General features: G+C 39.8%; 1 protein-coding gene across 1 annotated transcript in view; it reads left to right on the forward strand.

The window, feature by feature from the left end:
• The window catches only part of LOC149465923 (mitogen-activated protein kinase kinase kinase 3-like), a 223622-nt gene that overhangs the window by 185506 nt on the left and 20743 nt on the right, over nt 1-17373 (forward strand). The window contains exons 6-9 of the mRNA XM_089673146.1: nt 3087-3200; nt 6142-6256; nt 11075-11193; nt 12339-12412. Coding sequence (XP_089529272.1) covers nt 3087-3200; nt 6142-6256; nt 11075-11193; nt 12339-12412 — 422 coding nt within the window. The remainder of the gene's footprint in view (nt 1-3086; nt 3201-6141; nt 6257-11074; nt 11194-12338; nt 12413-17373) is intronic.

Below are 17373 nucleotides of genomic sequence, written 5' to 3' on the forward strand. Positions count from 1 at the left end.
CAGCTTCATTGGAGGACAGGTGATACATCAGGGGTCTTTTAGACCCATGATCTCTCATTAAAGAGAATCTGTCACAAAAATCATCACATAGGGGACTTTTTGTCCCTTGTTTGATGAAAAAAACATTTTAGTAAAAATAATAAATAAAGAAAAAAGTGCAAAACATTATTTACACCCAAGCACTTAAAATCCCCTGCCACCAAAAAATTTTCATGCTAATCTCCACATACACACACATATGAATTTAAATGTATACATTGGGGCACCTACACAAGAAAATATCAATTGCAGTATGCATGTGAGGCCCAATATTCACAGATAGTTCTAAACTGATGACCTGTAGGGGATTTTAAAGTAACGTCTATGACAAATATAGGGTACAAAAGTTTGTCGCCATTTCATGCAGTTTTTGAGATTTGACATGTTGGGTCTCTATTTGGTGCAACCTCATTCTCTACATTTTATCAAACAATTGGGTAATTTATTGTATTTATATGCCCTAAAATTAACTTTAACTTAAAATTAAGAGATGGTTGTACGTGAAAATCCCCTTAGATCAGCAGTTTTTTAAATACTCAGACCAGCCCGTCTGGCACCAACAACCATGCTACATTCAAATTCACTTAAATCCCCTTTCTTCCCCATTCTGATGCTCTGTTTGAACTTCAGCAAGCCGTCTTCACCACACCTAAATGCATTGAGTTGCTGCTGTGTAATTGGTTGATTAGCAATTTGTGTTACCAAGCAATTGAACAGGTGTACCTAATAAAGTGGCCTGTGAGTGTGTGTGTATATACAATATACAGTGGGGATCGAAAGTTTGGGCACCCCAGCTAAAAATTTGTATTAATGTGCATAAAGAAGCCAAGGAAAGATGGAAAAATCTCCAAAAAGCATCAAATTACAGATTAGACATTCTTATAATATGTCAACAAAAGTTAGATTTTATTTCCATCATTTACACTTTCAAAATAACAGAAAACAAAAAAATGGCGTCTGCAAAAGTTTGGGCACCCTGCAGAATTTATAGCATGCACTGCCCCCTTTGCCAAGCTGAGACCTGCCAGTGTCATGGATTGTTCTCAATCATCGTCTGGGAAGACCAGGTGATGTCAATCTCAAAGGTTTTAAATGCCCAGACTCATCTGACCTTGCCCCAACAATCAGCACCATGGGTTCTTCTAAGCAGTTGTCTAGAAAACTGAAACTGAAAATAGTTGACGCTCACAAAGCTGGAGAAGGCTATAAGAAGATAGCAAAGCATTTTCAGATGTCAATATCCTCTGTTCGGAATGTAATTAAGAAATGGCAGTCATCAGGAACAGTGGAAGTTAAAGCAACATCTGGAAGACCAAGAAAAATATCAGACAGAACAGCTCGCAGGATTGTGAGAAAAACAATTCATAACCCACGTTTGACTGCACGATCCCTCCAGAAAGATCTGGCAGACACTGGAGTTGTGGTACACTATTCCACTATAAAGAGATACTTATACAAATATGGTCTTCATGGAAGAGTCATCAGAAGAAAACCTCTTCTACGTCCTCACCACAAAAATCATCGTTTGAACTTTGCAAATGAACATATAGACAAGCCTGATGCATTTTGGAAACAAGTTCTGTGGACCGATGAGGTTAAAATTGAACTTTTTGGCCGGAATGAGCAAAGGTACGTTTGGAGAAGAAGGGGCACAGAATTTAATGAAAAGAACCTCTGTCCAACTGTTAAGCATGGGGTTGGATCAATCATGCTTTGGGGTTGTGTTGCAGCCAGTGGCACAGGGAACATCTCACGAGTAGAAGGAAAAATGGATTCAATAAAATTTCAGCAAATTTTGGATGGTAACTTGATGCCATCTGTGAAAAAGCTGAAGTTAAAGAGAGGATGGCTTCTACAAATGGATAATGATCCTAAACACACCTCGAAATCCACGGGGGATTACATCAAGAGGCGTAAACTGAAGGTTTTGCCATGGCCTTCACAATCTCCTGACCTGAACATAATTGAAAATCTATGGATAGACCTTAAAAGAGCAGTGCGTGACAGACAGCCCAGAAATCTCAAAGAACTGGAAGACTTTTGTAAGGAAGAATGGGCAAAGATACCTCAAACAAGAATTGAAAGACTCTTGGCTGGCTGCAAAAAGCGTTTACAAGCTGTGATACTTGCCAAAGGGGGCAGTACAAGATATTAACTCTGCAGGGTGCCCAAACTTTTGCAGACGCCATTTTTTTGTTTTCTGTTATTTTGAAAGTGTAAATGATGGAAATAAAATCTAACTTTTGTTGACATATTATAAGAATGTCTAATCTGTAATTTGATGCCTTTTGGAGATTTTTCCATCTTTCCTTGGCTTCTTTATGCACATTAATACAAATTTTTAGCTGGGGTGCCCAAACTTTCGATCCCCACTGTATATATAAAATTATTTTTCAGGATTTATATAGCGCCAACAGTTTGCTCAGCGTTTTACAATATATATATATATATATATATATATATATATATATATTATCAGTATCTGCATTTTCTCTTTTCCTACAACATACAAGTAGAAATAAATCTGCCACTGCTAAAGTTGCCATCAAAGGTCTAGCAATGGTTCCAGCACATTTTTGTTGCTATATTTTCTGTAGAGACACCTTCACAAGAACTTTTTGGATCTATAAGCTAAAAATAAATGTGAATATATTTAGTTCAGTTCTAGTGCAGAATGTGGCAGCAATATTCCATCATGAATCCTTTATTAGTAGTCCAAGACACAAAATAATAAAATATCTGTTCTAGTTGAGCAAATAAAAGTTTGCAAATCATAGCCTTAGGTTGTGGCACGTTTGGCAGATCTGCAGGAAAGTTGATTTGGCCTCAGTAGGCATTTTCCATTTAGCGGTGCCTAGCGTGTACCGTCTTTGTAATAATACCCGCACTGTTAAGTACTGTAAGAAACAAAAAAAGTTTTCATGTAAGTCTGTAGATAGGACTTTCATGTTTGCTGTAGTCAAAGCGCCCTCTAATGCTACAATCACAGAATACACTGTAATGGTATATAGTTTGTGAATATCCTTACAATTATTACTATTCTACAGCTGCTTGTTCCGCTCAAGTACCAAGATGATTTGGACAAAGCCATAGAACACATGGACATGAACCCGTCTCACAGAAGCTTGAAGATAGTAGTTAAAGCACCAATAAAAAATATAGTGAGTAGATTCTTGCTTATCAATAATTAATATATTCTTCTGCTGCCATCTTACGGCGTGCCCTCAACAGAAATACACTAATTGCACTGACTCTATTTTATGTATTTTCTATGGTTTTCTACGTATACCTTTACAATACAGTTGTGCTTACAATTTGCATACCCTGGTAGAAATTGTGAAATTTTGGCATTGATATTGAAAATATGACTGGTCATGCCAAAAAATGCCCTTTTATTGAAGGATGATGATCATATGAAGCCATTTATTATCAAATAGTTGTTTGGCTCCTTTTTAAATAATGATAACAGAAATCACCCAAATGGCCTGATCAAAAGTTTACATACCCTGGAATGTTTGGCCTTGGTACAGACACACAAGGTGGCACATGGGTAAAATGCCAATTAGAGGTTAATGTTTCACATCTGTGGCTTTTTAAATTGCAATTAGTGTCAGTGTATAAATAGCCAATGAGTTTGTTAGCTTTTATGTAGAAGCACGGATTAGGCTAGATACTGAGCCATGGGGATCAGAAAAGAACAATCAAAAGTCCTGCGTAACAAGGTAATGGAACTTTATAAAGATGGAATTTAAAAAGCCACAGATGTACATTTGGCTACTTTGAAACATTTGTTCCCTTTTTAATGGCTCTTGGCCCTGCCATATTTTGGAAATATGCTCACCCCGACTTACGAAGGACTTTACAGGGCTAACTTTCCCGCTGTCTTTCATGAACTGACCGAGATGTTGTCCTCCTGGTCTCACTACCCGCTTTCTTGGTTTGGTAGAATCAATGCAATCCGTATGACCTATCTCCCCAAATTTTTGTATGTATTTCTTGTTTTACCAGTACCTGTTCCTTCACATATATTGCGTATTCATCAGCGAAAACTCCTGTCTTTCATTTGGAGTTCTTCTCGACCCAGAATTCGTAAATATATCTTATTTGCACGTAAGAACGAGGGTGGGTTATCTGTCCCAAATCTCCAGTACTATTATCTGGTGGCTAATATTGCCCCCTTAGTTCATCTGCATGCATCTCACCATTTCCCCTTGTGGGCTACTGTAGACTTGTTGGACTCCCATCCGATACCACTCTCTTCTTTGCCGTGGCTTCCTTTTACTCATCGCCCCCCATCCCTCAGTCCGACGCTGATGCTAACGCTTCGTCTTTGGGATTCTATAAATATTCAGCTGGCCTCATTTCTGCCCATCTACCGTTATTACGTTTGCTACATAACCCGTTATTTCCTCCCTCCAGGTCGTGATAATCCTGGACAGTTTGCCTGGTGGCAAGCACATGGCTTCTATGATGTACATTCGATGCTATCTCCTACTCGAATACTCACCTTTGAAACTCTGCGCTCCTCTCATGATATCCCATTGCGGGAACACTTCGACTACCTTCAACTCCGTCACTTTATTAATACACTAATACGGACGCAACCGGGACCCTATAGGCTGTCCCCCTTTGAAAGCCAGTGTAGACATAGACCCCATGCTCCGGGCCTAATCTCTTTGGTGTATTCTATTATTTCTTATACAACTCCTCCGGTCTGTCCCTATCACTGCGTTGGCAGTCGGAACTCGGGGGTACTTTGGATCAACAGGATTGGCGGACCATGACCTAAGCATTATCTTAGGAATGTTATCATTCTAGAAAATGCTTATAAGATTCTTTATCGACGGTATTACATGCCTGCTTGTCTGGCCCGTTTTACCCCTACATATTCTCCGACTTGTTTTCGGGGTTGTCAACAGTTGGGTACTATGGTTCACATATGGTGGACTTGCCCCAAGGTTTGCAGATTGTGGATCAGAGTATATGCCATCCTCCGCACTATGTTTCACACAGACAAGCGCAACCCGTATGAAGCGCTTCTATTTAAACCACTGGTGGGCCTTCTCCGTCCCGAACGGCAGCTGGCATCACACCTATTTATGGCTACCAAACTGACAATCGCGAGGGCTTGGAAGATTCCCCTCCTCAGCTTTGAGGCTGTCAAAAACCGGATGAACTTCATAATGGCTAACGAAAAACTGACAGCTATACTGTTGCACACCCATACAAAATTCCTGCAGATATGGCGTCCCTGGCTTGATATAGTCCAACCATCGAGATTCGACCAGATCTTCTGTCGATATAAGGATTGAGTCTGTTGCGATCTCCCTAGAGCCCTTTTGTGTTTGTTTTTCTATTTGTTTTTGTCCTTGTCTCCTTACTTACCATCCTTCCCTGTTCTCTTGTCTAATCTGTTCTCATGCTACTTGTACTGATTGTGATTATTGCTATGAGTGCCGCACCTGCAACACTAAATCCGCAAACTGGACTCCACCATGTGCCCTGGGTTTGGAATACCTATCTACATTTGGAGAGACTTCATTTCATACCTTTTCCGCTCTCTTTACGCTGATACAGTGACAATTTTTATTATACACGGCACTTAAATATTCAGTTTATGTCTATATCTCTACCAGTATATGTTCGGTAACACTCAGCAAATACCATGTATGTCTCATTTCTATTGGTCAATGCATTTGTTTTTTGACTGATTCTTTGCTCCTATCTATTCTATAATAAAGTTCTTTGTAAAAGGAAAAGCCACAGATGTGGGACATTAACATCTAATTGGCATTTTAACCCGTGTGTGTCACCTTGTGTGTCTGGACCAAGGCCAAACATTCAAATTTAACAATTTCTGCCAGGGTATGCAAACTTTTGAGCACAACTGTATAAGCTTTGTTCTCTTCTTCCTATTATATCCTGATAGTCATAACTCTATGAACATTCTTTCTACTCACACATTCTCATAGCATATTTAAACATTTCCTGGCACATAAACTATTCCTATATTGCACTCGTTATCCAATATTGTTTCTAAATATTAAAATATGGGATAGTAAAAGTCATACAACTGCATTAAACTCTATTTTCACATTACAGCACTTACAACCAGTTGGGACAAAGCAACACCATGACATGAGGATATCAAAGTCAATGGGGGATATTCTGGGATCACTCTATAAAGATGCTGGAAAGAGCAGAAAGTGTTCTACAGGTAAGTACCTGGAGAGGTTAGTTCCTGTTAGCTCTTCCCCTTCAAGTTACTAATAACCTTACACATGTTTTCTTTTTTGCTTGTTTATAAAATGCATTTATCTCTATGATAAGAAGAGGCTGTAGTGCAAAGTATAGATTAGTGCATAGCTCATCTTACAATGAACCTGATGGTCTTTGCTTCTTGTGCACAATATCATGTGCTACTGCTGTCACCCTGGTATATGTGTAATATAGCTAGTGATTACAACAGAGGTAAATTCATATGGAAATACACCAAAACCATTAGTGGCACCTGTAAAAGAGACATAAATATGCCTTTGTGCAAGGGCACTATAATATTTAGTAAATGATCTGTAGGCACAATAGAGTATACAACCAGCATATGATGCATCTTACGGCCTTTCCCATTTCTTTCCTTATCCCTTATATCTGGAAACTTGTGGATAAATCCATAGCAGGAGGACCAGGGTGTGGCATATGCTGAATAAGCCACAAGACTTTGCAGCTGAAGAATACAGTCTACGTTTCTTTTCACGTCCTGTTTGGTGGTCTGCGGACACCTGCACACCAACCAGATGGCATTATACAGTTAGGTCCATATATATTTGGACACAGGCACAATTTTCATGCTTTTAGCTCTGTATTCCACCAGAATAAATTAAACCAAAACAATCCAAATGAATCTGAAGTACAGACTTTCAGCTTTAATTCAAGGGGTTGAACATGAATAACAGGTACAAATTTTAGGAACTGCAACCATTTTTATACACAATCCCTCCATTTTCAGGGGTTGGACAAATGTAATGTAATTGGACAAATGAATATAATCATAAATAAAATGTTCATTTTTAATATTTTGTTGAGAATCCTTTACTGGCAATGACTGCCTGATATCTGGAACCCATGGACATTACCAAAGACTGGGTTTCCTCCTTTCTGATGCTTTGCCAGGTTCTAACTGCAGCTGTCTTTAGTTGTTCTTCATTTGTGGGTCTTTCTGCCTTTAGTTTTTCCTTCAGCAAGTGAAATGCATGCTCAATTGGATTGAGATCAGGTGATTGACTTGGCCATTGCAGAATATTCCACTTCTTTTCCTTCAAAAGCTCCTGGGTTGCTTTTGCAGTGTGTTTTGGATCATTGTCCATCTGTACTGTGAAGTGCCATCCATTTAACTTTGCTGCATTTGGCTGAATCTGGGCTGACAGTATATCTCTAAACACTGCAGAATTCATCCGGCTGCGTCTGTCTTCTGTCACATCATCAATAAACATCAATGACCCAGTGCCACTGGAAGCCATGCATGCCCATGCCATCACACTGCCTCCACCATGTTTTACAGATGACATTGAGTGCTTTGGATCATGAGCTGTTCCAAGCCTTCTCCACACTTTTTTTCTTCCCGTCATTCTGGTGCAGATTAATCTTCATTTCATGCATCCAAAGAATGCTTTTCCAGAACTGGTCTGGCTTTTTTAGATGTTTTTTGGCAACGTCTAATCTGGGTTTTCTGTTCTTCAGGCTTATGAATGGTTTGCACCTTATAGTGAGGCCTCTGTATTTGCTCTCGTGACCTCTTCTCTTGATTGTAGACTTTGACAATGATACGCCCACCTCCTGGAGAGTGTCCTTCACTTTTTTGGATGTTGTGAATGGGTTTTTCTTTACTATAGAGAGGATCCTGCAATCATCCACCACTGTTGTCTTCCGTGGACGTCCATGCCTTTTTATGTTGCTGAGCTCATCAGTGTGTTCTTCTTTCCTCAGAATGTACCAAACTGTTGATTTGGCCACTCCTAATGTTGCTGCTATCTCTCTGATGGATTTGTTTCGTTTTGAAGCTTTACAATGGCCTGTTTCACTTGCATGGACAGCTCCTTTGAATACATGATGTAGGTTCACAGCAATATTATTATTATTATACAGGATTCATATAGCGCCAACAGTTTGCTCAGCGCTTTACAATATAAGAGACAATACAGCAACAATACAGTTCAATACAAGAGGGATAGGAGGGCCCTGCTCCTTGAAGCTTACAATCTAGGAGATAGATTCCAAATGCAAATACCACACTTAGAATCAACTCCAGACTGTTTACCTGCTTAATTGATGAAGAAATAACGGAGTAGCCCACAACTGGCCATGAAACAGCTTTTGATTCAATTGTCCAATTACTGTTGGTCCCTTGCAATTCCCAAACCCTTCCTCTAGTTTGGGTGTACATACCCTCAAATTAAACCTGAGAGTGCGCACTTTCAGTCCATATCCATTATATAACTATAGCTTGAATATGTTTTGGTAAATGCCTGAAAAAAACCCAAAAATTGTGTCTGTGTCCAAATATATATGGACCTAACTGAATGTGCAATACGGCATCTCCATGTTATTGTTTTTTGGTTTTTTTTTTCATAACCAGAGTTTATTAAGATTTTGAGCAATACAAAAGAAAAAGGAATAAGAAAATGAATAACATAATTACAATGAACAGGTATTGTACAACATTCCACAATGTACAAGAGTGCATAAAGTCCAGGTGTAGGTGGACAGCCAGAGAAGCCTTGACCCAACATATACAGCAGATAAAATAAGTATTAACACATCAACATTTTTCTCAGTAAATGTATTTCTAAAGGTGCTATTGACGTAAAGGTTTCACCACATGTTGTTAACAACCCATATAATCCATACATACAAAGAAACCAAAACAAATAAGTTCAGAAATTAAGTTATGTGTAATAAAATGGAATGAGACAGAGAAAGTATTGAACACGCTAACTGAAATGTATTTAATACTGTGTACAAAATCCTTTGTTGATAATGACAGCTTCAAGACACCTCCTGTATGGAGAAACTAATCGCATGCATTGCTCAGGTGTGATTTTTGTCTCAATCTTCCACACAAACAGTCTTCAAATCTTGAAGGATCCATAGGCCTCTTCTGTGAACTCTGATCTTTAGCTCTTTTCATAGATTTTCTATTAAATTCAAGTCAGGTGATTGGCTGGGCCATTCTAGCAGCTTTGTATTCTTCCTTTGAAACCATTTGAGTTTCCTTGGCTTGTGTTTCGTATCATTGCCTCCTGAAATGTCCATACTCATTTCATCTTCATTATCCTGGTAGATGGCAGCAGATGTTTATCAAGAATGTCTTGTTACATTTTTCCATTCATCCTTCCTTCAATGAATTGAAGTTTGCCAGTACCGTATGCTGAAAAACATCCCCACACCATGATTTTTCAGCCATTCAGATGTTTAGAATCTTTCTGTAGCAAATGCCATCAATATGTTTTGCAACAGTAGGGTTGCGAAGGTCTTTAGAGAGCTCTTTGCTTTTACCCATCATGAGATGTTTCTTTTGTGACACCTTTGTAATGAGACACCTTTTTATAGGCCATCAGTTGAGACTGAACCAGATGATATTAGTACTGACAAGGGGGAGGATTACTTTCTAATCACTGATTGCAGCTGGTGTCTTGGTTTTCCATGCCTTTTTGCACCTCCCTTTCTTCATGTGTTCAATACTTTTTCCCTGTGTCATTCCATTTTATTACACATACATATTATTAAACATAAATTTATGAACTTATTTGTTTTGGTTTCTTTGTATGTATGGTTTGCATGGGTGGTTACTGACATGTGACGATTTCCTGTCAATAGCATCTTTAGAAATATATTTATCTAGAAAAATGGTGATGTGTTCTATATTTATTTTACCCCTCTCTATATCTAAAAATTCTTCAAAAAAGCAGTATAAGGGTCCAGGAAATTAATCAAAATTGAGCAAGGATCATTTGGACAACCAATGCACAGAGAAATTCAAAGTATGTCATGCACAGTACTATACATAATCCTATGAACATGTAAGGAAAACTAACAAATCAATCAGTGAAATAAAACCTAAGGATGTAAGTTCAGAGAGGCAGGTTCATAAAGGTATCAGAAATGCCAAGCCAGGTGAGTTTACCAAGCAAGGCTGCTGTATGATAAAATAAGGGTCAATTATCTCAGCATCCACGCATCCCTGAATTTATCCTGTTGATTTTTAACCGTCTGTACCCAGCCTTCCACCTCCATTAGTGCATTCATCTCCCTTTTCCAATCAGTTATCAAAGGACAACTGGCCTGTTTCCATTCAGTAAATGGGGGTGACACTTATCCTATAAGATTTGATGGAGATGGGGATATCATGGACCATAAATTGTAAAAGGGTGCTTTCTATTTGTCTAAGGGTCATCTCCGTCTTCTTGTTTGTGAAAATTGATTGATCATATGATATAGGTAGAGGAAAGAAGAGGTGAAGACTGCACAAACAGGTGTCATCACTCACTGCTAGCTCAGCAAGAACTCTGAACAGGGTCAGCACACACCATTGTGATATCCTGGCAGCTGTACCTGCCAAGTGCACGTTTTAAGTATCTACACATGGAAACCCTTCTGAGTGACGGATACAAAATGATTCTGCCAGTCACAGCTGGACATAATACAAAAATGTACAGCAGTAAAAGTTTTTTTATTTTTGTTACAAGAGGTATAATTGTGGATTTTTTTCACATTGGGGGATTAACAAAGGGAAAAATGCCAACCGAGCAATGCCATTACATAGAGTTTTATATGTTGATGCGAAATCACCTCTATTACTGTCCAATAGTAAGCAAGCACTTGCACCAATGTTCTAAGTTAAAAGTTGTTCTAAAATGTACACCATTAGCACAGTGGGTAAATAGTCAATATCATTTAGAGTTTACAGAATGGTTTTAGCTTTTTATTCATGGTGGTTAGTCACATAATAATTCCAATTACTATTCTTTTCTTTCCACAGGATCTCTACACACTGGCCGGAGTTCTCCCCCACCTGGAAGTGTTCCTGATGAACAGCAGCAAATTGCCCGTCAGAAATCCATCACCAGTATCAACAGTGAGGGAGAATTCATTCCTGAGGTATCAGCTCCATTGTGACAGAATTGTAAAGACAGCTGAAAAGGACATATCGACACAAAGGGGTTTTTCTCTACATAAGCCTTATGCAGGCCATACGTGGTTCGAATCCAAATGATTTTCGTCCGAAAATCGGACCTAAGAATAATTGGCTGATTATCGGTCTGTTAGTGGGGCAATGGCATCGTACGATTTTTGTGGTTCCTCCCCATTTAGTTTATCGGGCATGCTGGAAAATTCGTGAAAAACAACCGATTTTAGCAATCATTGGTGGCACCATCGGATTACAGAACGAACGACACTTTGATTTCCGGACAAAGAATCTTTCGGAAATTGAACCATGTATGGCCTGCTTTAAGGAAAAATATGGGATTTTTGTTTTTAAACAAACATTATCCTCGTAATGATTAATCTTTCATATAATAATATATATGTACAATGGAGCAACCTTTTGAGGTCATTACATGTGCAGGCTTTGCTTTGTAGTGCGGTTATCTCCCACTTCAAGCTTGTCAGGCAGCTGAGGAGTATTTACAGTAATCCAGTACCTAGGTGACTTAGGCAGACCATAGAAGGTGCAAACCCGTAGTTGCAGGAAATAAATTTGCTAATTTCCCCCCATCAACACAGCCAGTGTTGACAGGGGAATCCCTCCCGCAGGGGGAGGGGTAAGCCGTCCCTGCCAGGAGAAGACAGTGATCATTGCTAGCGGCTATAACAGCCGCTAGCTTTAATCGCATGTACAAATCCTGCAGGCTGGTTGTACCCAAGTTAATTGAGTAAATTCTGTGTGCCCGTACATGGTTTGAATCTCAGCAGGTTCCTGCTGCTCGGCCAAGGTTCAAACCATCTATGGCTGGCTTTAGCATCTATCTTAGCAGTCCCTCAATAAGACTGCTAATTGTGTAGTGTAATATACAGATAGGTCCCTAGAGGGAGAATCTACAAATCTGCTTGTAAAATACTCGTATTGTAAAATTCTCATCTGTTTGTAAAATACTTATCATTATGTTTGTTCCCAGTGAAGAAAGCTAGAGTGCACAGTGCTGGTTGTCAGAGTACAATAGCCAACAGGGAAGATTCCTCCATCCATGCAGGAATGAATGAGAAAAATCTTTTATTTCAATATTTTGTATTACCTTCCACAGGTGCTGGATTCCTTTATTAGTCCAAATGGCTCTCTCTCCAGTAGCTGTCATTCACTGGACCAATCACTGGACAGGTACGAATGCAAGCTGAAAATTGTGTTAGACTTTGATCTCCTTAGCTTTAGTATTAGCATATTAAAAGCTCTTAAAGCTTCCCTGCATCCTTCCTTAAGCCTCAGTGGGTTGCATTGTGGTGTTTGACTACTAGGTGCAGTTAGTAAGTTGTGAAAAAGTGGGCTGAACCTAGAAAGGGAAAAGTAATAATAACAATAATAATAATACATCACTATTATTATTATTTATAATAATAATTAGAAGAACAAATTATAGTGATTTTCTCATTAAAGATCAAAACACATTTGAGAAAGGTGATCTTGGATTTTAAAGTATTGCTTGTTTGACAAGTTTTCGGTACTGAAACCCTTCACAGATGAGCAACAGATCACCTAAATGAAAAAGAGGAATTCCATCTTTGTACCATGGCATCACATCTGTATAGCAGTTCACTGCAGTAGCTGATTCATTACAGTCAGTGGTAAGCACAGGACTCTCCGTACACATTGTACACTGCGCAGAGGTCTCCCCCATATTATTTCCTCTTCTGGTGGAATATTGATACTTATAGTGTTCGGGTATTTTCTTTATTGGTCAATATTTCTGTAACTCTCCTAGTCAAATTTTCTTAAAAGAGAAGTACAGCCGAAGCTCGTCTGATTGTACATCTGTGGATCACAAGAGTGCAGTGTGTTCTGCACTCCAGTGACCCATTTTCTGCCAACTGCATGCTAATGTCAGATGACGTCACTCAGACGGTCCATGCTGCGGAAAAATCCTGACTATATGCTTCGGATCCATCCAGGAGCCTGGACTGACACCTGGCTCAGTCTCTCAGCAAACTGCTGAGAGCCTGAGCCAGCTGCTCTCACCCCGTCCACAGCCCAACACTCCAGTTAGTGCTGGGGGGCAGAGAGCCAGAGACTGACAGTCCCGGCTCTGCTCAGATTGGCAGGGAGAACTGAGCGATCAGCGGTGTCTGATCGTTCAGTTCTCACCCTTTAGAACCTTCAGGAGGACAGATGCAGCATTGGATCGATGCTGTATCCACCTAGGTAAGTATAATTGAAAAAAAATCCCATACTTCTTTTAAGGTTTTTTTTCTCTTAGGATGTTATGGGAATGTTACATTTGCCCTTGAAAAGGCAACAAATGGAAACTGACATTTCAAAAACTTTACAAACATTACAGATATTATTTGTGACTTTTGTGAAAATAATGAGACATTTGGAAAGCAATTTTTTTAAATAGACCCCTTTTAAAATTAAAACTGGTCAATCCAAAAATGAATTTTTTTTCTTTGTTACATCTTTATCTGTAGAGGGCATAGGAAATAAAACATTTTTTCAAGGTAGTATTTCCAATAGAAAGCCTCATTTGTACTGAAAGCAAAAGAAAAAACAATATACATGTATTACTTTCTTATTTTAAGTAATGACAAAGTTATCATGGAATCAATTAAATGTATATAATGCTCTGATCCATAGGGGTGTACAGTGTGAGCTGAGGTGGTTATTGCAATTGGTGTATTGTAAAATGAAGGTGGTCATACATTGATCAACATTTGGCTAGTACAGCAGGGTCTGTGGGCTCCCCTGTTCAACCGAAGTTGATTCTTTAATCGATTTCTATCAAAGGAACATGTTGGAAAATTTTCCATCGATTAGCAGCGGCAGCCAATCAGCTGCAGCCACTGATCAGTGTATGCGGCAGGTCCCATTGTTAGAATACAATGTCCTGACATTCATCTTATCAAAGGCCATTTTTTTTCCCTAAAATACAGTCAGGTCCATAAATATTGGGACATCGACACAATTCTAACATTTTTGGCTCTATACACCACCACAATGGATTTGAAATGAAACAAACAAGATGTGCTTTAACTGCAGACTGTCAGCTTTAATTTGAGGGTATTTACATCCAAATCAGGTGAACAGTGTTGGAATTACAACACTTTGCATATGTGCCTCCCACTTCTTAAGGGACCAAAAGTAATGGGACAGAATAATAATCATAAATCAAACTTTCACTTTTTAATACTTGGTTGCAAATCCTTTGCAGTCAATTACAGCCTGAAGTCTGGAACGCATAGACATCACCAGACGCTGGGTTTCATCCCTGGTGATGCTCTGCCAGGCCTCTACTGCAACTGTCTTCAGTTCCTGCTTGTTCTTGGGGCATTTTCCCTTCAGTTTTGTCTTCAGCAAGTGAAATGCATGCTCAATCGGATTCAGGTCAGGTGATTGACTTGGCCATTGCATAACATTCCACTTCTTTCCCTTAAAAAACTCTTTGGTTGCTTTTGCAGTATGCTTTGGGTCATTGTCCATCTGCACTGTGAAGCGGTGTCCAATGAGTTCTAAAGCATTTGGCTGAATATGAGCAGATAATATTGCCCGGGACACTTCAGAATTCATCCTGCTGCTTTTGTCAGCAGTCACATCATCAATAAATACAAGAGAACCAGTTCCATTGGCAGCCATACATGCCCACGCCATGACACTACCACCACCATGCTTCACTGATGAGGTGGTATGCTTAGGATCATGAGCAGTTCCTTTCCTTCTCCATACTCTTCTCTTCTCATCACTCTGGTACAAGTTGATCTTGGTCTCATCTGTCCATAGGATGTTGTTCCAGAACTGTGAAGAGTTTTTTAGATGTCGTTTGGCAAACTCTAATCTGGCCTTCCTGTTTTTGAAGCTCACCAATGGTTTACATCTTGTGGTGAACCCTCTGTATTCACTCTGGTGAAGTCTTCTCTAGATTGTTGGCTTTGACACACATACACCTACCTCCTGGAGAGTGTTCCTGATCTGGCCAACTGTTGTGAAGGGTGTTTTCTTCACCAGGGAAAGAATTCTTCGGTCATCCACCACAGTTGTTTCTGTGGTCTTCCGGGTCTTTTGGTGTTGCTGAGCTCACCGGTGCATTCCTTCTTTTTAAGAATGTTCCAAACAGTTGTTTTGGCCACGCCTAATGTTTTTGCTATCTCTCTGATGGGTTTGTTTTGTTTTTTCAGCCTAATGATGGCTTGCTTCACTGACGGTGACAGCACTTTGGATCTCATCTTGAGAGTTGACAGCAACAGATTCCAAATGCAAATAGCACACTTGAAATGAACTCTGGACCTTTTATCTGCTCATTGTAATTGGGATAATGAGGGAATAACACACACCTGGCCATGGAACAGCTAAGAAGCCAATTGTCCCATTACTTTTGGTTCCTTAAAAAGTGGGAGGCACATATGGAAACTGTTGTAATTCCTACACCGTTCACCTGATTTGGATGTAAATACCCTCAAATTAAAGCTGACCGTCTGCAGTTAAATTACATCTTGTTCGTTTCATTTCAAATCTATTGTGGTGGTGTATAGAGCCAAAAATGTTAGAATTGTGTCGATGTCCCAATATTTATGGACCTGACTGTATATTTTTGGAACATGTGGTCAGCACTGCAGGCTGTTGTCTATGTCAGGTGATTTCAGGGAAAATGGACATGTGATGAGCTGTAGATCAGCTGGAGGTATGTTCCTCAGATGATAGTCCAGTGTGTGGGATGAGGAAGCTGGGAAAAATGTTCCTCATTGCTGCATGTCTCCTGGGTAAACATTCCTCACATAACTGAGATTATGAGTGACAGAGACTGGCAACACACACAGAGTTACATGTAGACAGACAGAACACTCTGGATATATACAGCTATGTCACTTAAGGCAACCATTACAAAATGCGTAGCAGTAGACCATTCTGTTAATCAGTAGACATGAGAATAAGAACACAGGCTATTCATTCACTGTTGGTAATCTCCAGGGCTTTTTTTCAGTTGGAGCGCAGGGAACGCAATTCCGGCACCTCCAACACTGAATGTATGTAATGGCAAGGGGTTCCTGGGTGTGCTGGAGGGTCTATTGATGTTGACTGCTGAGGGATCTACACTAGATCTATTGTTGCAGGGGGTCTATTATTGCTGGTGGGGGATCTATTTTTTCTGGAGGTGGGTCTTTTGTTGTTGAGGGTCAATCATTGCTGGGAGGGATCTACTCTTGAAGGAGGGGTCTATTGTTGCTGGCTGCTGGAGGGACTATTAATGCTGGCTAATGGGAGTCTACTGTCACTGGGGGGTCCTTGTTGCTGGGGGGCCTGTTGTTGCTGGCTGCTGAGGAATCTATTATTGCTGGAGATAATCTATCTTGGTAGGGGGTCTATTGTTGCTGGGGGGTCTACAGGGGATCTATTTTACTACTTTCCTTGTTATCATTAACACATTCCATAAAAATTAGTTACCACCACAAAATGATACTTGGTTCTGGGAGGTGGGTAAGCGGTGACGCCAAGGAACAGTGCTTGGAGGTGGGTAGGGGGTGGAAACACAGGGTGACTTGTAAGGGGGGGAGTTCCTGCACCTATTCTCTGAGGAAAAAAAGCCCTGGTAATCTCACATTTAAAGTATGTTGTTTTGGGTCCCTGGTAAACATATGGGCTGTACTCTAACAAATGTAATGTTCTGATGGTTGCCTCTTTTATAGTTTAAAGCTGGCCATACACACATAGGAGAGGATTTACTGACGGCAAATAGACTGTGCACTTTGCAATTGCAGTTGCTCCAGAGCTTCCAGAGAAGCACTGCTGCTCTTTTCACCGTCCAGCCACAGGCTGGGGGAGGGGCAAGACCTGAAGGTATTGCTTGATTGCAGAAGGTTCTGGTACTCTGTTCTTCCAGATAGAGCACAGCCCTGTGTAAATCTGAAAACCGGATGCACATAAATACAAATCAGTTGGCAGGTAAAACAACACCTCATTTTATCTGGGTGCTTAACTGTTTGTCTGGAGTTCAGCTTTAATACGTACAGCAACACTGTGAGAATAACAGTTTAAATGGATATGATAAGCTATATGTTTGTCTTCCTTTGCTCATTTATCAGTAGTTATGTGTTGTGTATTATGTAAAGGTCTCTGTGTATTTGTTTGTGTGTGTGTGT

This window comes from Staurois parvus, unplaced genomic scaffold (genome assembly GCF_062004578.1).
Source record: "Staurois parvus isolate SC_StPar_1 unplaced genomic scaffold, SC_StPar_1.0 ptg000136l, whole genome shotgun sequence".
Taxonomy (NCBI): Eukaryota; Metazoa; Chordata; class Amphibia; order Anura; family Ranidae; genus Staurois; species Staurois parvus.